General features: G+C 36.0%; 1 protein-coding gene across 1 annotated transcript in view; it reads left to right on the top strand.

Annotated features, from left to right (window-relative positions):
- Positions 1-20,266, top strand: part of ASCC3 (activating signal cointegrator 1 complex subunit 3) — a 231,550-nt gene that overhangs the window by 19,866 nt on the left and 191,418 nt on the right. The window contains exons 5-8 of the mRNA XM_081312640.1: positions 5,448-5,568; positions 6,404-6,611; positions 8,077-8,218; positions 9,961-10,086. Of these exons, the coding sequence (XP_081168766.1) occupies positions 5,448-5,568; positions 6,404-6,611; positions 8,077-8,218; positions 9,961-10,086 (597 nt within the window). The remainder of the gene's footprint in view (positions 1-5,447; positions 5,569-6,403; positions 6,612-8,076; positions 8,219-9,960; positions 10,087-20,266) is intronic.

Below are 20,266 nucleotides of genomic sequence, written 5' to 3'. Positions count from 1 at the left end.
GGACCTTGATGGAGGGGTCCTAGGCTTGTGCTCATTTGACTTACAGAGCTAAGCTGTATCCAGATTTTACTAATAGATGCAGAATTATCTTCTGGCCATCCCTGTACCGGGAGATGAGTAACTATTTATTTTTTAAAAAGTAAGAATTTCAATAGTTTATGTAAGATGCTTTCCTTTCAACCTAATACATGACTTTTGAGTGTTTTAAATTTGGGGTCCTAGACAGTAAGGACAGATACGCTTTTGAACACTTTCCTGGCTTACCAATTTATTTTTTTATTATAAAAAAAAAACCCAGCAAAAGACATCAGCATCATGTATAAAAACCATGGTTTTAACTGCCCTGTAAACCGCCCTGAGTCCTATGGGAATAGGGCGGTATACAGATCCAATAAAATAAATAAATAAATAAATAAATAAATAAATAATTCCAGAAAGTTTCAAGAGCTGTGCCGTGCAGAAATAAATGAGGCTTGTTGTTAAAAGGTCTCTTTCAAAAGGGAAATAAAAAGCCACCTCTCTTGGCAACTTTTCCTGTACAGTGTTCTTTGTCGAGCACAAAATCTAGCGTGTGCTTTTGTTTACAGTAGCAGGAAAATGGGGTCTTAATTGCTGCAAACCAGATGTTTCCAAATCTTCCTTTCTAGCCCACCCATGCTCCCTGCTGGCACATTTGTCTCTAACGGGCATCCACGACTTGACTTTTTCATATATTAGCTGTTGCCCTTTCCCTCTCCCTTTAGATGAATCAACATCCAAATCTCCCAGATGCCTTCCAGCTGTTGCGTTTTCTTCTTTGCTGAAATAGGAGCAAAGTTTGCTTCCGGGGCTCTTCTTTTGCAGCTGCTTCTTTCCTAACTAACATACTGTAGGCAGTGCTTGTGAGCTGCTGTGTAATCAACTGGTTTCTTTTGAAATGGGAGAAAGTCGATCTTGTAAAATGCAATAATAATAATAATAATAATAATAATAATAATAATAATAATAATAATAATAATAATAATAAATAGACTAATTTGACTTGTGGTTGTTGTTGTTTTTTAAGTGCAGTGGTATTGGGCTTTCATCTTTGTAAGCCGCCTGGAGTCACTGAGAGTGAATCGGGCGGCCCTATAGATTTTCTTAAATAAATAAATAATTTTTGAACATGTAATCTGATGACACTTGAGTTCTCCTGCTTGTTCAGGACCGTTTAAATTGGAGCTGATCCATTTACAGCTACATACTCAGTATAGTATTTAAAACTGAAATTGGTAGCACCTCCTATAGCTCAGCATAATTGCCATTATTTATAAAACCGCAATTAGCTGCAGTTTATTGTTCACACCCATTTGGATTGGAAACAGTATTCTTAATGCCTGTTGTATCTTTTGTGGGGGGGGATTTTCATCAATGCATGTGTTTATAAAGACATAATTATCTAACAGGGGCATATTTTCCTTGATGGTCTCAAGCAGTTCAGTGTTAAACAATGCTGTAAGTACAGGGTTGTTCATTTATATATAAACAGTGCATATTTTACGTATGGAATGGGCCAATTTGGATGGCCCACTTTAAGCACACAAAGGGAAAAATTGCAGCCTTGAATTCTGGCCTATGATGTTACTAAGAAATTGAGATTTATTATTTACAGCTGCTAGGTTTAAGCATCTGTCTACAGCCAAGGATAGAAACCTTTTGCTACATATTGGTGAAAACAAGCATGTGCTATTTGGTCTGGACCTCTTCTGTGGCATCTTCATCTTGTCAAAAATTTTCTCCCTCCAACTCTGCCAAACATAAACTTTGTTTTGTATGGTATACTAATCAGATTCAATTGACTAATTTCCTCTAGTTATATAATAGTAATTAGAGTCAAGATTTTGTCCTTGTAGAACAGGGGTAGGCAACCTCGGCTCTTTTATGACTCATGGACTTCAACTCCCAGAATTCCTGAATCAGCATAGTTGAAGTCCATGAGTCATAAAAGAGCCAAGATTGCCTACCCCTGTTCTAGAAGAAATGAAAATGACTGTGCTTAGAAAGAGAGATCCTCAAATCTTTCAAGTACAGGTTATATTATTTTAAATTAATGTTGTTTTTTTAATTTTAATAATAGAACTTCATACCCGTTGGGAAATAGAATTAAAAATCCCACTGCTTTCAAAGCTGTTTTGCCAAGTGGTGTTTTGCAAGATCCTTGATGTAAAAATAAAAATACATTTGGATGCTTTATATCCCAGCCTATTTTCTTATCAAAAGTAAGCTTCATAAGAGCAAAAGTAAGCAACGTATGACCTTCCAAGATGTCCACGAAATAAAGATGCTATAGGTCGGATCACCCGTAGCTTACCTAGTTTTGATCCAATTTTCCCCAAATTAATGCCAGAAGTTCTTCCTAGCCAGCATCTCTACTGGCACAAGTAGTTTCCAGCCATTTGTTTAGTGACTGATCAAAGTTACAATAGCATTTTTTAAAAAGGTGACTTTTGACCATTTTTCACACTGATGACTGTTGCAACATCCCCATGGTCATGTGATCAGTATTTGGACACTTGGCATCTGGCATATATTTATGACAGTTGCAATGTCCTGGGGTCTTGTGATCACCTTTTGCGACCTTCTGACAAGCAAAGTCAGTGAGGAAGCCAGATTCACTTAACAACTAATTAACTAGTTGTTACTAACTTAACAACTGCAGTGATTTCATCTAAGAGCTGTGTCAAGAAAGGTCAAAACTCAGTCATACCTGGAGCAAAAGTCACTTCACTGCCTTGTTTAGCGATGAGAATATTGGGCTCAATTGTAGTCGTAAGTCGAGGACAACCAGTATATATTATACAAGAGATGTAATAATAGTTAAGATTTTTTTTGTAATTATACAGTGATTTTGCGATATTGCGATATTCACAGTATTCACTAATCAAAATAGTGTCAAGATACAGATATAATTACTAGCAGTAAATAGCTAGTAAATTGAAATTTGCTGTGTACCCATGGACTACTGAAGATATTAGTATGATTTATTGGAGTTAAGTCATGACTTAACATATGATTGATGTTAAGTTGGTTTTCTGGCACTTGAAAGGACATTGTTGATGTCTTTATGTGGAAGAAATGCAAATGAAAATTAAGAGAATTATATAAGAACTTTTTAGTATTTCATTGTGAATTTTTTTTCATGTATACAGAATGATTGTATCAAGGTTTGGAAAAATGTATAGCCTTGCATACACATAAATAGTCACATTATCTTTTCTTCTGACTATATGTGAATATATTCTTAGCAATGCTATTTAAATATTGTTTTAAATGTCACACAAGGACAATTTATGCTTCCTCAGACCAAAAAAACCAGAAAGCCCCTCGTTTTCTTTTTCTCTTTTAATAATTCCTAAAACATGTAACTATAAAAAATGGCTTTCCTTAGGAAAGCAAAATAAGAGACACATTGCCATTGGGTATTTAATTTTATCTTTTATCTTTTATTTATATACCGGTAATACTGTAACGTAATTTTGTAAGTGATTTTTGAAGATTATTAACAGACTTTCTTAAAATTTTACAAAAAAGTTGGAGAAGCTGATTTTGGTGCTGTTTTGAAATTATGAAGTTGTGTTATTTGATAAAGATCTAGTGTTGTGGAAGATGTATTTGTTTCATTAAGTAGTATAATAATGCATAAAATTACTCTGGACTTTTCAGAGGTATGTTAAGGATCCCTTTAGTCAAGTTTGTCGCCTGATGATTTTATGAATACATTTGTGACGTTTTTGTGGCAACAATACAGCAGAGGCAGAAGTCCTTGCTTTTGGAGGTATTTTCCAAATTCCTAGGTTTGGCTAGTCATCTAGGTACCAGTTTGGCTTAGCTTTTTGAGAACCAAGCATTTATTATTATTTGTTTTATTTATTGAACTTATATACCGCCCTTCTCCCATAGGACTCAGGGCGGTTCACAAGGCAATTAAAAATAACACTACAATACAAAAAAGTTAATAACAATTAAAATAATTAAATTATCCTTGAGTAAAATATAAAACCCCTGTAACTCTAATTAAAACCCAATTACAACAAGTTAAAAATTAAAAGTTCTCAGTCCTGGCTGGAAAGCTCAAAGAGCCAGGTCTTCAGGTCCCGGCGGAACGAACAAAAATCAGGGGCAGTACTGAGCTCTACGGGTAACTGGTTCCAAAGGGCTGGCGGCACCCTGAGAAGGCCCTCCCTGTGGGAGCGCACAGGACGAAGGGAACTTGATGCCGGCAGCAGGTGTTCCCTCAGATATCCCGGACCCAAGCCATTTAGGGCTTTATAGGTCATCACCAGCACCTTGAATTTAAATTTAATTTACTTAATTTGCTAAGTGGGACTCTCTAAGTTGGCCAATCATACCTTCTTCACCCAGGACTAGATGTTTTCCAACAAAAATTAAGTGTCTTTTTAATGCACTAATATACTGAGAAGATTTGTAATTTCTTATGACTTAATTAATTTTCTGCTGCTCAGCAAGTACGACTGATAGTATGATAATTTGTTTTTTTTTAATCATGACTTGATTCATTTGAATTCATCTCCCAGAGTCATAAGAACTGGTGTGAATTTGGACTTCCATATGTGGATCATGTTCTGAATTGGTTTAGGTAGTAATTTTCGACAGTGTTGATAGCAGTATCTATCTGTGCAGTGCAGTCATGCTGCTTGATGCTGAAATGAATCTATGTAAATATAAGAAAATGGGCTCTCTTAATCAGTTCTTGACCCTTTGTAGGGTCATCCCCTAATGTCATTAGCAAAATCTTATAGTACCTTCATGTGCATAGACTCCACGTGTAATGGCAAGTAAGAGAAACTCTGTATATTTTTCAATTGTTGAACCTGGTACTGAAGGGATTTTATTATGCTTAAGGTTGATGTTAGTAATATTGATATTAGTAGTGATACTTTGTAATCATCTTTGTTTATGTGCAAGCAGCTTTGTAGGTGCTTTATATTGGGAAATTAGTTATATAAAAGCAAATGTTTCATGCTTTAGGTACAGGGGATTGCTTACATGAAAAGAGCCTGGTGAGGGGAGGGGGAAAAGCTGTTATGGTGGAGCCTGGGGTTGTTGTGTATGAGTCATCATCTAGGAATTATTTTTCTGTACCTTTTGGTTCCTAGTACCAAGACCAGATCTCTTTGTTCTGGAAAGGTATAAAAGGTGGAAGACATCTTTCCTGGTTGTTGCCTTCATCTCTCTACCAGCCACGAAGAGAGATGTGGGCACCCGACTCTATTTTGATCAAAATAAAAGTGGTTTGCTTGCTGAAACCTCGGCTCAGGAGTTTCTTTTGGCTCTTTTAAATTCCTGAGTAATGCTAGGGCAATACGGTACCTTCAAATTGTGAATATGCAGACTTTTGTAAATAGACCGTATCAACCAAAATGATAAAATCATTTTTTCTTTCCCCCCCCCCCCCAAATATTCAGTTGTTTGAATTACTAGGACCTGAAGGATTTGAATTAATAGAAAAACTCCTGCAGAACAGAATTACCATTGTGGAGAGATCTTTCTCTGGGCCAAATGATTACAAACTACAGTCTTTACAAGGTAAGTACCAACTTTACAAAGTTGCATAGCTAAATTCTTTCTTTAAGAAAAATAAATTATTTTATATATTGTAGTGAGACTGGTAAAACCAAAATTTTTAACTGCGCAGTTCATTTCCTCCCTAAAGAATTGAGAAAAAACCCACATCTTTTTGAGATGTATTTTTTTTAATAAAAAAAATGGTAGACATAATTGTCAATATAGTTTGATTGCATTTTTTCTTTGGGAGATGATCCCTCAGTATGCTCCAAATACTCAGAGTCTATGATAAAGGAATTTTATCTTCTAGTGTTCCAGAATAATCAGGTTTAAAATACATTGCTATGTTAAATCAGTCTATGTAAAAAACATTATATTTGCAGGGTTGAGTAGCTATATAAATTTGATAAATAAGTAATAAAAGCTTGTACTATTGAATATTAGACAACCAATACAAACATCTTCCAGATACCAAGCCTTTATACACAAATTGAATTAAAGGTTTAATAGGCCGAATTGAAGCCAATTCTGTTGAAATCTGTAAGGATATTGGAGGAATGAATTTGCAGTGCATTAGTTTAGAGGCTTTAATTTTGCCGGGTATTTTGCTTTGCTATTCTATATCTGCTTCCTTTTTCAGGCTTAGATTGTGTTCTGATAATGGGATCTTCTTGATCTTCTTCTTCTATTTTGTAAAAGGATATCTGAAATACAACTGATACATCTTTCCCCCCCAATATTTTAGTCAATTTTAAATACTTCATAAAATTACTTTTAAGCTTCCATAGTATTGCTCAGAACCAAGAGTGCAGAGATCAGGAATCTATAAATAGCTGAGTGTGTTTCCATGTTACAGAACAGTGCAGAAAATTTACAGGGGAAAATTCTAAGCCAAATTATGGCTGCCAAGTCACCATTCAGTCTGAACAAGAGAAGCAGCTAATGAAATTATATCGGCGTGAAGAAAAACGAAATGCCAGGCGAGAAAAACGAACTGGGGATGAAGGAGAAATTCTTGTTGATGCAGGAATCTCTTTTGATCCGAAGGAGTTACGGATGCAAAGGTAAGAAGTTTCAGGGTAACGCTATCGTTGATATTTGCCAAGCATTTACTTTCCCTCAATTTGGTTCTGTCAATGAGAAAGTTTCAATTACAAGTCAAATTATAATTAAAGCATAGGTAGTCCTCGAGTTATGACCACAATTGAGCCCAAAATTTATGTTGCTAAGTGAGACATTAATGTGTGCATGAACCTTGTCAGTGCCAAACTGGAAGGGTGTTCAAACCTCAGTGCCCTTTGAAAAAGCTATATGGAGGTAGAAAAACTCTATTTCTGGCAAGGAAGGGAATATTCTGAAAGGCACGAATGGATGGTTGATTTGAATAATTGCTTGTTAACCCTTTTTTTTAAGTTATAAAAAATAATGTAACTTTTACTCTGCATTCTCCACTCAAGAGGATCCATCACACCAACCCACTAGCACCTTCCTTCCCTGGCCTCCTTGCACTTCCACGCACACATGCAAATACCAGCATCCTCCTTTCCCAGCCTCCCTGTGCTTTTTACAAGTGTTCGTCCATAATAATCCTGACCTTTCTTTCCCAGCCTTCCTGTGTTCACACTTAGACATGCACTCACCCATGCCCTCCTTCTCTGGGCTTTTCCGCACTCCCCCCCACACACACAGCCACTAGCACTCTCTTTCCATGGCCTCCCTGTGATTGCACTTACCTGATGCCCTCTTTCCTTGGCCTGCTTGCATATTCATGCCCCTCTGCCCCCCCTTTTTTGCAGGCCACCCTGTACTTGCAAACAGACACACCCTGCACCCTCCTTTTATGGCCTCCCTGTGTTCACAAGTACCACATCTGCTCCTTCCTTAGCTTCCCTGCACTCAGATACACACATGCCCTGCACTCTCTTTCTTTGGTCTCCATGCACTTGGCACACAGGTACCCCACACACTCATTCCTTGACTTTTCTGAACTCGCATTGCACCAAGTTTCCCTTCCCCAACTAGTGCATGATCTATGCCTGGCCTTCCACGGACTTCCTCCACCCTGTGTCACCTGTGTGCCTGATACCTTTTTCACTTTCCACTTAATGACTTGCATATCTTGGGGATTGCTTGGATTGCAATCACGAAGCAATGTGATTACATAACATCATGCTTTACGAGCCCATCCCTTAGCGACCACAGTCCCAGTCCTATTTGCAGTCACAACTTGAGGAGTACCTGTATATCCATGCAGAATTCTATAGCTTTCATTTGACTGAAGATGATAGGTGAGAATTGTTCGCCATTTCTACTTCCCTAAAAGAGGCCATCATGAATGATGCTAACGTGTGCAGACTTTGCTCAAAGAACATTTGAAATGTAACACCACTCTGATGTCCAATATGAAGCTCTCTATCTCTCTGAGTTTGAATTTGCTTAGTGTTTGTAATCATTTCCATGGCATCACTGCATTCTGTATTGAGTTCCTATCAGTTTTGATTGTGACTTGTTTTCCTCTTGTGGTTACAGAGAACAAGCACTTTTGAACGCTCGCACAATGCCAGTTTTAAGCAGACAACGAGACATGGAATTTGACAGAATTCATTACCCGCATGTTTATGACTCACAAGCTGAAGCTAGGAAAACATCAGCTTTTATTGGGGGATCAAAGGTATGCTTCGAAAGTTTCCTTCTGAGTAACGAATTTAAGTGAGCTTCCTTAGAATAGTTTGGAATGGCATTTTCTTATTCGGAAGGGTTAATTTTTGTTCCCACTGTTTACCCCCCCCCCCTTGATAGAAACCTGCCTATTTTCTTACAGTGAGAAATGTCAGTCACTTGGCCCTAAAGTTATATATAAGAATTCATTCCCATTAATTCCATGAAATGGTTTGGGGGCTTGGAAGACTTTTGCTATATTCAGCTGTTTTTTCCTTGAAATATTGAAATCCTTTTATTGGCAAGAACATATATTATTGGACCACCCAAGGGGTGAAAGATGTTACTTCAAGTTATAAATTAGATCTGCTCTTGAATAGAACCATATTGTTCCTAATGGCTCTCAAGTTACAGAATGTTAGGTATTCTCAGCTGGAACAATGGAAAAATAAATTTATTCCTTTGTTACAAATCTCTGGGCCAAAGATTCAGAATTTTCTGTTGTGTTGTATATTAATTAGGAATCTAAAGAAGTCATAACCAGATGGTAAAGCAAACCAGAATACCTGATTGTTTTGTCGTAATTAGAACACCAGGAACATATTCAAACTGTCCTATATTTACCACATTTTTCCTTTTCTTTCCTCTGCGTGATGTTTATCTAACCCTTCACATTTGCTTTAATCATAGTGTAATATCTACCTGTGTTATAAAGCTGGTTATAATTAATTGAATTAAGTTTTGAAGCTGGTTTGCACACTTCATTTTACTCTTTGGTACAGATGTTTCTTTATTATGAAGTAGTATGAACGACAAGAAAAAATATATTCAATAAAAGAAGGAGAAAGACAAGAAAGTAGACTCATTTTATCCAAAGGCTTTGTAGAAGTATTCTTACACTTTGCCAGTCCTTCTGGTCCTTTGTACTTAAATAATCTTACAGCTACATAGTTGAAATTATTGGTTGACCAACTGAAAGATGCCCTCTCTGAGCATATGGTCAAGTAATTTTGCTGTTGAAGTAAACAGCAAAAAGCATGCAGCCTTATTCTTGCCAAAATGTATTTCATTGGATAACATAATGGTACAGATTTCTGCAGCTAGTGTTCCCCCAGATGTGTTAGGACTGTTAAGTCTTGAAATTCCCTGCTGTTGTGCCCTTTCTGGGAGTTACAGACTGGCTTACATAAAGGAAGGCTAGTCTTAAAAGGGATCTATAATCTACAATAGTATGTTAAAAATGTGTGCCATGAAAAGGGAACCATATGGTGTTTTTTTAATCCCCCTGCAAACAAGCTCATTATTTTCTTGGCTGCTTAGCATGAATTTTCCCACTCCTGAGCAGATAGTGGAAAGACCATCTTAAATAGTCAGATTTACAAGCAGGAACTCAGCTCTAGTTTCAATAAATGGAAGATATAATGACATGCATTCAGATTACTGTATTCCAAAACAATTTTCTGATTTCTCTCTTTTCTGGAAAAAAAACATTTTTTTACAGTCACTGTAGAATTGGGAAACATCTAGCATACCAGAATTATTAAATGGAGTGAATTAACTTTAATAGAATTCCAAATATTTGCTTTTCTATATTTAGAAACTTTTGCTTGTTTTAGAGAATGTTTTAATTGATACTTAATTTGCTAACTGTTTAGTTAGCTGTAGTTTGCTACTGCTGAGATGAAATTGTTCTATGTCCAACTCATTACTTTAAACTGTTTTTCTCCTTCCCTTTCTTCTTTTTAATTTTTACAGATGCTTTTGCCAGAAGGTATTGAGAGAGAAAATAATAAAATGTATGAAGAAGTAAAAATACCTCACACTGAACCAATGCCAATGGGTTTAGTGGAAAAGCCAGTTTATATAAAGGATTTAGATGAGGTAAGGAGAAATTCTTAATTTCTGTTCTGAAGCATTTGTAGAAGCTTCAGCCTTTTATTGATCTACAATATAAATATTGAAACAGTATTATAGAGATAAAGTAAAATTATTGTTATTATTCTTATTCAAGTTATTTGAATATTGAATGATTAAATTTCTTTAATGTATACATAATTTTTAATTTAAAGATTTTTTTGTAAATTGTAAATATTATAAATTGCTTAGAAATAATATATGTTGTAGATAAATCATATCCAAGATGGCAAATATAGGATGAAAATATACAAATGGTTTGTAAGCCAAAAGTGACAACATTGAGACTGCAAGCTCCTATGTGTACTTCTGAATTTTATTCTCTGTACTGCTTGTCACACTGCAATTACACTAAGAAAGAATATATGTAAATTCCCTTTCGTGCCTTGGAGTGGGGTTGAAGAGGACATGTGCGACCTTTTCAAAGTTGGAAATAACACAGAGATTTGTTTCTTTTTTGCTGAAGACCTTGACCTGTCCTATATTCTTAGAAACAGGTACTTTCATTTTAATGACCGTTCGTTCAATGTGCGAAGTTACGATGGTGCTAAATAAGTGGCAGTTATGACTAGTCTTTGACGTTCAGCCATCCCAGTATCATCCTGGTCAAATAACAGAATTGGAAGGAACCTCATCTAACCCCCCCTGCCCAAGCAGGAAACCTTATATCATTTCAGATAAAGTGATCACAATCTGGGAGCTTGGCAATTGACTTGCATTTATGACGATTGCAGCATCTTGTATACAAATGATCACCATTTGCAGCCAGTTTCCCACAAGGAAAATCGATGAGGAAGTCAGTAGGGAAAGTCGCAAGTCATTTTAGTCAGTTGCTTGCAGCCTCCTCTCCTGGCAGCAATCTTTCCCAGCCTGATGAGCTCGCACCTCACAGGCACCTGCACACACTCCTCCATCTGACAGCAACTGTTTACCTGTCTGCCAGCTTATGACTCACAGGTTGCTCGCTTAACAACACAAAATCTTTACTTTGCTTAGTGGTAATAGGCACTATGGGGATTGTTGTCACTAAGTGATGCTGTCATGTAATGTTCATGCTTCATTACTGCATCACTTAGCGATGGAAATCCCAGCAGCCCCTGTTGCTTTTTTTTAATATTTATATTTACTGATAAAATAAAATGTCCTAGGAAATATGCATGCTAATTTTTTGAAACCTTGTTTCCTTGGATCAAACAGCCTTAAAAATATTCAAAATGCTTATGCAGTACTTTCAAGCTGTATGGTGCTTGATTTTATTTTATTTTTAATTCAACAGTTGCACTGTAAACTGACATTAAAGTAATACATCTTAGATCCCAATTTCTTACGTAGTAGAGTTGTCAGATGTGTTCCAAATTTTATGATAGATCGTACCAGACAGGATTGTGTGGAATAATATGCTAAGATTCTAGTTTTAGCTGTTTTCTATTTGGAAAAGTTCTTTGAAACTTTTCAGAGAAACATTAGACTAACCGAACACTGGACTATTTTAAATGTGAGGACAATACTTTTTATAACTAATGCTAAGGATCCTTTTTTCAGCTTGATGTTTTTCAGATGGGTGGGTATAGAGCTCTCATCATATGCTAGCAGTATATTGGTGCCTTTGTATAGCATGCACTCTGTCTATGGGTAGCTTTACATATTTATCCTATGAATAAGTACCGCCCACTCCTTTTATCCCATTTATCGTACTTATTCAGCAAAATATGTAGCATAAGTGCACAGATTAGAACCTTATTGCATATCTCAGTATCAGAAAAATGCCTGAAATACATTTTAGGAATAAAATTGTATAAACATCCTATCAAATAAACATTAAATAAAGGAAGAGGAAACATAATTTCTATCAATATAATATTTTAATGTTTTAAATAAATCAGCAAAAGAAAGAACGGCATAGTGGCATATTTGCCATAGAATATTCACAGCTTTCTAAACTTGCAACTCTGTTGAGGACAGTCTCAACATAAACTACTTTCAAAATAGATTAAAAAAAATTCCTTTCTGTATCGGACACAAATCTAATGTTTTAACTACTGGATCTGCCAATAGCTGCATTCACATACCCCACAGTGACAAGATGTTTAAAAACATGGTTTATTGAACAAGCCATTGTGGCCTGGCTTTCACCGAATACTACATCATAATGGATAAATTTGCATATCATAATAAGCACAAAAGTAAACAAATTTCTGGAACATACAGTTGAGCAACGTGACCTGCTGAATGACTCCTAATTATGGTGCTTATTCAAGCAGAGCAGTGGAGAAGATAATGCATGTTCTTAAGGCAGTGCACCTTACAGCAGCCATCTGCCACTAATGTATATAGCACGAATGTCAAACTCGATCGAGTCACAGAGTTGCAGAGCCGGGGTGGGTGTGTCCTGTGTGTGACATCTCCGGCCCGCAGGCTGCCAGTTTGACACCCCTGGTATATAGGAATTATATTGGGGGGGGGGTTTCTCTTGAGTAAATCTAGTGTAGAAAATAAGAAATATCAGTATTGGTGATTATAGAGAATTTCCTTGTGCCTTTTACTTAAGAAAGCATCAATTATAAAACCAGTGAAGTGGTCCTTGCTGATAGAATCTGGGGACTGGAAATCATCTACATTGATTTTTGCCATGATATTAATTACCAAGCAGAAAGCCCCAATTTAAATTATTGATTTTAATCAACCCTTTTATCTGTATGTCGGTTAGACACAAAAGGTGCACTGCATGATTTATTCAGCGAAATAAAACTTTTCCTACCACGCTGATATAAAACACCACAAAAAAGGTATCACTAAACTTTATTTAGAATCTTTTCATTTTATCAGATATTGTGGCTCATCGGTTTATAAAACAGTCTAGGAATAGTGAATGCAGAACCTCTCATATACCTTTTGAATTTCTTGTCTCAGTGAAGGTGCTTGAAACAATGTTCCTAAGCCATTTGTGGAGAAATCCCTGGAATAGGAATTTTGTCGGCAACTGAAAAATCAGTCTAAATATTTAGTTTTCTGGCTATTTCCAGCTCTACAGAAAGATCAGTTCCATCCTTGCTTCCTTCTCCCCGATCTGTATCCAGCTGCCTACTTTATAGGCATTGCAATTTTAAAGATTGGTGCCAATGTATATTTTATCCTCATACTTTTTCGTCCTCTTTTTCATGTTTTTTAGACCTGGTTAAGGGGAAAGGGGGGTATGAGCGATTGTAAGTTCTGAAAGTGAACCTGGATCAAAATTCCAGGAAGTAATTAAAGATCTGGGCATAATTCAAAACAGGTAATCTCTAATATTGGCAGGATTGTTTTGAACTCAGAGCCATCTACTATGAAAAAGAAGGTGATAGGACAAAGTAGAAACAGAATAACAGAGTCTTTTCAACACTTTGCTTCTCCTTCATTGTCCCCATTATTGGCCTTTTAGTGCTTCCTAAAACTGGAATTTTCTGACTTTGGAAATCACCTAGTCTCTAATCTATGGCTCTGGATTTCACCAGAGGATTTCACCCCGAAAAGCGTTCTGATTGCTGCTGTTGTTGTGTCAGTCTCCTAGATATCATTCTTTTCTACAGGTCTCTCAATTTATACTAGTTAAAGTAATCACTTTATACTAGTTAAACTAGTCACTACATATCTATGGATAAGACATACATCCTGTTTATATAGAATCTATGTAAAAAAAGCATCTTTTGTATATTGCTTTAGGTTAGATTTCACATTTTTTGTAGAAAATTAACATTAAAATGGCATTTTCAGTTCTAATGTTGCATAAGTGTTATATACATGTGGGGAAATTATTTTGTTATTGTGCAAGGAAGGAACTAGCCTCTACCCATAGGAAGGGTACACATTTATGTTATGCCACAATTGAACAACAGTCTACTGAACAAGCTAGAGTTAGCTAGGTTCACACAACAGAATGACCTAATGTGATATTTAAATCCATTTATTGTGTGGAATAACAATTCTTATTTAAAGGGGTTATATTGGTAACTGTTATGAAGATGAATGACATCTATATGACAGTCTTTACAAACGTATTTCAATAAATTTCCTGGAATTTAAAAGAGGAATACTTTGTTTTCATTCAGTTGGAAAAAAATGGCTGTATCTTGTGAAATTAAGTTCATGATTTCTAAATGCAAGTGTTGTGTAATTTCTACTTCAGAAATTCAGTCCGTCTTTTTCCATATAATTACCAAGTAACAACTAAAATTTGAATACTGTTATTAACTAGAGTTAAACTTTTGTGACAAAATGGCATAGATAGTGAAAGTTACAAAAGCAGATAATTATTTTCAGTTTTACATATTAAAAATCTCCTCTGAGTAAGAATAAAGCAGTCCCCTCTTTTTGTCAGTGTTAGGCATTAACAGAATACATATTATGTGTCCTACAAATTTATAGATGATAATTAGGAAAAGATGCCTTCGGCCAGCTCACCTAAATGCTGTGATATCTGGAAATGTACTTTTGGAATGGAAGAAATTAGAAATGAAACTTCTCTAAAAGCTTTAGACAAACTAGGCTCAAATGAGATTTTTTTGCACATGCAAAAATCGACCAGCAATTCTGTCCTGCTGTTCAGCAGGTTGCAGAAGAAATTATAACATTATTTTGGCATTTGGGGAGCTATCAGAATGCCACTTTCCATTCTATTAGAAGAGCATATATTACAGATTTCATACTATTTATACTATTTATACTATTTGCTCCCTGCCCCAAATGCAAATTGGTTATAATGAATTTTTTTTGGCCTTCCACCAAATAAATATAGAACTTTTAAAGAACAAAATTTCTAAAACTTTATAATAATTCGTACATAAATAAATTCCTCTAGTTTGAAAAGCTTGTATTACTAGAAAAATAAAATATAAGGCCTGGGGAAGAAAATAATTGCATTTCAGTGCAACTTGGTGCAAGCGTAGAGCCTGAGATGTACAAGTCTCAAGTGTGCATTTTGATCAAAACATCAACTGATACTGCAAAAGGTAGACTTGAAATTCTTATTTTTTTTATTTTTATTTTATTGTAATCCCATTTATATCCCGCCCTTCTCCGAAGACTCAGGGCGGCTTACAATTTAAGCACAAACCAATGTGCTTAGCAATAGCCTTCATTCTATGTATATGCCTGCTTATTAGGGCTTTCGGGGGGCCCCAAGCGGCATTATTACAAAGTCATCTTAGAACGAATTAAAAACAAAAAATAAAAATATCACAGTCCCTTTATGTGATGGGGACCTTACTTTAAAGAGATTGTACAGTTTTAAAACTGGAAAGGATGAATTCTAAGGAAGCCAGAATAGTAAAGGTTAAGGAGAAGAAATATTACATCATTTGATGACAGCGTAAGGAAAACGGAAATAAATACAGGGCATGGTAAAAGAATATAAAATTATATATAGTATAATAAAATAAGAGCAACTCTAAAATCATTCTGTCAAACTGAACATTGGGAGAATTAGGGTAAACAAAAACAATCACTGTGCATAGCTTAGATGTGGCATTTCCAACCATAAGATATATTGTTGATCACCATTTTGGACCAAAACTGAGATAGACAAATAGATGAAATACAAGGCTGTAAAGATTAGTTGCATTTTCCTTTGGATACCAACTGTTAAAAAACCATCAGCAGCAGAGCACTATTAGTTTTGTTGTAATTATTCTTATAATCTTGTCATAGGCATTTGTTTGTCCATGAGGGGATGTTGGATTAGATATACTATAGTATATACTATATCTAATCCATGGATTATATGGATTAGTATAATCCAGCCAATTGCTGCTGTTACATACCTGGCTGTACTGTGAGAAATTGTCATTTCAATAATATGACATAAATAAATTTTGTGTGCATGCATATATATATATATAGCAAATAAATCACAAAAATCTATGCAATGTATGAAATGCCATACATATATTGTATTATACTTCCAAAGGATGCCAGCTGCTATTGAAAAAAAGAAAAGTACTCAGTTGCTGAGGCCCAACTGCATGCAACTAAAAACTATGTATAAAACACTATTCTTTTGCCCACCAGCTTAACTGGTTTTACATATAATGTTAACAGCATACCCCCAGTATCAGTAAACTAAAAAATGGGGATTACTGAATACATTTGTTTAAATATTCTGTTCTAAAAGAAAATGGGAGGAAACAATAAATCATACTGATAATAACTAGCAGTCTCTTCTAAATATGCTGACTCAAAAAAATAAGCATATTCAGGTTCATGAGTTCTGTGTGATTTTCCCCCTAAGATGTATATTTTAATATGAATATGAAGCATTTAATTGTAATACAGTGGTACCTTGGTACTCAACTGCTTTGAAACTCATCAAATTTGGTGCTCAACACATTTTGACACAAAAATGTTATTCTGGTTCTCATCATTTGTTTGGTACTCAATGCACAAACTAGAACTTGTCTATGTTGGTTGCCTTGTGACTCACTACATTATTTATTCCTTATGGGGAAAAATTGTTTGGTACTCATCATTTTTGGTACTCATCGCACCTTCCAGAAACAATTAATGATGAGTATCGAGGTACCCAGTGCTTTTTTTCTTTAAAAAAAAAAAAAAAGGTGCTGGAACTCTCATCTTGGGTGCAGGAGGTGGGGTGGGGGGGGCGGCGCTCCTGCGGTCACGGGTGTGAGGGGGGGCGGGCTGCCCCTTGGGGCTGGAGCCGGCACGGCTGGTGCTGTGGGAGCAGCGGGGCCCGCTCTACACGGCGGGGCTGCACGGTGCGGGCGGCGAAGGCAGTGTGGGCCAGGCGATGCAGAAAAAAAACCCTGCTTTTATGTTTTAATCTTATGATTTTAAAAATATTGTGAGTTGCCCCAAACCTTGCCATGTGGGTTTGCTACAAATATTATATAATCAGTAAATAAAGGTAGAACATATGTTAAATATACATCAAATGATAATATGCTTCCCTAGAAAGTCAATTCTTGCTCAATGACAGATCAAGGAGTTAACTCGGAAAGGCAAGAGGAAAATCTAGAAGAGGTCTGTGCAACTTGTAGAAGGGAAAGTCCAACACTGATAAATTAAAAATCTTTGTGGTCTGCAAAGGAATGCTGGTGGGCTAATTAATTGATTTGGTGACTAGAGGCGCATCTACAGTGTTGGAGTTCGTGGTCATGGTAAGCCATGGAGGCACTAGGCAACATGACTTTCAGGGTAGTGGTGGTGATTTTATTACTTTTTTTTAAGTCTGTGCTCTGTCCAAGGGTGCTTGGTAGGCTGCATGTACAGGCCTGGTATAGAATTTATTTTGGAGCATTCACCTATCTAGAGCAGGCATGTCAAACTCATTTTGTTTGAGGCAACTTCTTATAAAAGAATTGCCATTAATTTGTTTTAATAAAATAATTTAAATCAATTTTTCACTTGATTTCAAATTAAATGAATTATATTGGTTGGCAATGAGATTTTTTTTAGTATAATTGCCAAATGCAATAAACTGGTTTTAGGTATATGTGTGCACTAATTATTTCAACACCAATACATTTTAACAACATATTCTATTTGTAAATGAATGCAAATGCAAATTATTCAATTTTTTGTGCAAAAATAAAACAAAATAACAGATTTAAGAGCTGTTATCATTAGTTATCCTTAGATAAAAAATAATTTCATCATCCAAAACTTTGTTATACTGTTGCAGAGATGTTAACATAGGAAATAGATTATTTTGTTATCTAATTTTACCTTCCAAAAGACAGAAGCAGATGAAAAATGTGAGGTTCTTTCCTGTTGGCTTTTTTGAATTAGCTGTTTTACATTCTAAAAGTTTAGTTCCTAAAGAAGTAATCTTGTAAATAATTTTAATGTCTTCTTCTAGTGCAGGCTCTTTTATGACTCAAGGACTTCAACTCCCAGAATTCCTGAGCCAGCATGGCTCAGCTTGGAAACCTCTCCCTTTCACCTCAGCATGGGTGGCTCAGGAATTCTGGGAGTTGAAGTCCATGAGTTATAAAAAAAGGGCCAAGATTGCCTAGCAATAGGCTTTCAGAGGGAGCTTTTTTTTTCTTCAAAAAAAAAGGTGCCGGAACGCCGTTCTGAGCGTTCTATGAGAAAAAAAAGCCCTGGAGGTACCACTGTATTCATGTTTAAAATGCCTGCAATTTTAAGTGTCCCAAACAGCCAAATGCTATCTGTTCAGATAGCATAATCCAGAGTGGTTTCCTGAAATTCCAGAGGATTTCTTTAAAGAATCTCAGGATTGCTAAAGAGATATGCTGTAGATTATTTTAGAAAATCTCTGCAGGTCTTCAACTTGAAGTCTGTCTCTTTCAGGTTCTGTTGCACAAAGTGTTTCAATCTTCTGTGACCTTTCAGCGTCTTTATGCTATCTTCCATCTACCCATATTTCCAAATAAATTATGAAGTCAAAATTATGGAGTACAATTTAGTGTGTTCTGAAGATGGAGCTCAGTTCTGTCGGACACATCTATCGAGAAATGTAACAATTTGGGGCTCTCTGTTAACTTGGGTGATGTAGGTTTGATGCTGAGAGTTTTGTGACTACAATTCTGATAGGCTGATGGCAACTCTAGAACTAGGGGTCCCTGTAGCTAGAGCTATATGGAGTGTATAAATAAAATTCAGTGCTCAGTGTGTCCTCAAAAGGGAGATGTTGAAGAACATTTGTGTGATGAACTGGTGCCCAGGCAACAGAGATTGTATTTCATATGATTCGGATGAAAGTCTAGAGGTTGGTGGGTAGCAGTCTTCTAACAGTTTTTACAAACAACATATACATTATTAATAGTCTTTTACTCTAGTTATTGTATGAAGTGAAGAACTTGAGAAAAACGAGCTGTGTTAAAACAAAGCCCATGGCATTAATGTTTATTCTTGGAATAATGTTCTTTGTATTCACAGTTGCCTCTCTCCTCCTTGATGGGTTAAGTTTATTACCTCTGACAGCTATAATTACCCTTTAAAATAGTCTTTGTCAGTTCTGCCTCCTTTTTGTTAAACAGATATTGTAGCACCAACTTTGAAGAGGGTGGTTTATCTCCCATCATAGGAGAACAGACAAATTAAATATGTACTCTGAAAAATCATTATTCAGTATGTGTGGACATCCCTAAAGTGGTAAGATTGTTGAAGGCTTTAATCGTGACTCATGCACAAACAGCTGGAAGCTATACCATTAGCAATGCCTGTAGAGAAGGAAATCTTACTCTGGGCCTTTGTGCTCCACAGTTTTATTGTGCAATAAATACACACCAGTTGAGCGCACTTTCTGACAATTTTGTGCTTCTGTTGCTGTGAAATTGTGTTTTCTAGGAACTCAAAGCATACACAGGAAAATTGCATTCTTTCCTAGAAAACCTACCTTTTGCAGCAAGGCTTCCAGAACTGAGTGGAAGGTAGCTGACCAAGTATCACCGACACACCTGATCATTGCTGTGGCGAATCTCATTATTCCATTTATTGTCTTCCTTATTTGCCTATTTCCTATTGTGAACTATAAAGTATGTGCTGGGAACAAGTGGGGAATACCAAGGAAGCTACTATCTGCTATAGCAGCTTCATGTTTTATAAATGCACAAATCTGTGTTTTTTTAATATACAGCTTTAAACATTATCCACTCTTTTAACTGTGTTTTTCTGAATTATTATATCTGTATCCTCCATCAATTCTGTTAACAGTGTAATCTAACACGGTAAAATTAAGAAACAAAAGGAGAATTAAAATAGTGGTTTAAATAACATTAAATCTACATTTAAAATGGCAGAGGAACTAAAACAGGAATAAAATTAGAGATGTAAATTGGTGACATTCCTTAGTTAAATCTGAGAAGACATTAAAAAGTGTTCCAAGTAGTTACAGTTCTTCAGAGTTGTTGCCAAGCGGGTGATCTTTGAAGGGCAATGCTGATTTTGAGTGTCATGATAGACAAGCTTTATCATTATCTCTTTAATTAGCCATTAAAGGAGGAGTATCTTCAGATGACTTTATGCAGAATCATACAAAAAAGGTGAGATAACACCAATACCATATAATGTGGTGTATATCAGAGGTCCCCAACCTTTTCAGCACCAGGGACCGGTTCCGTGGAGAGAGGTTTTTCTATGGACTGGAGGGTGAGTGATTTTGTGTGCTACCTGCATCCCGTGGAAGGGGCTT

This window comes from Vipera berus, assembly GCF_964194415.1.
Source record: "Vipera berus genome assembly, chromosome: 1".
NCBI classification, from domain to species: domain Eukaryota; kingdom Metazoa; phylum Chordata; class Lepidosauria; order Squamata; family Viperidae; genus Vipera; species Vipera berus.
The sequence above is the reverse complement of the archived record's forward strand: the minus strand, read 5'-3'. Positions and strand labels throughout refer to the sequence as shown.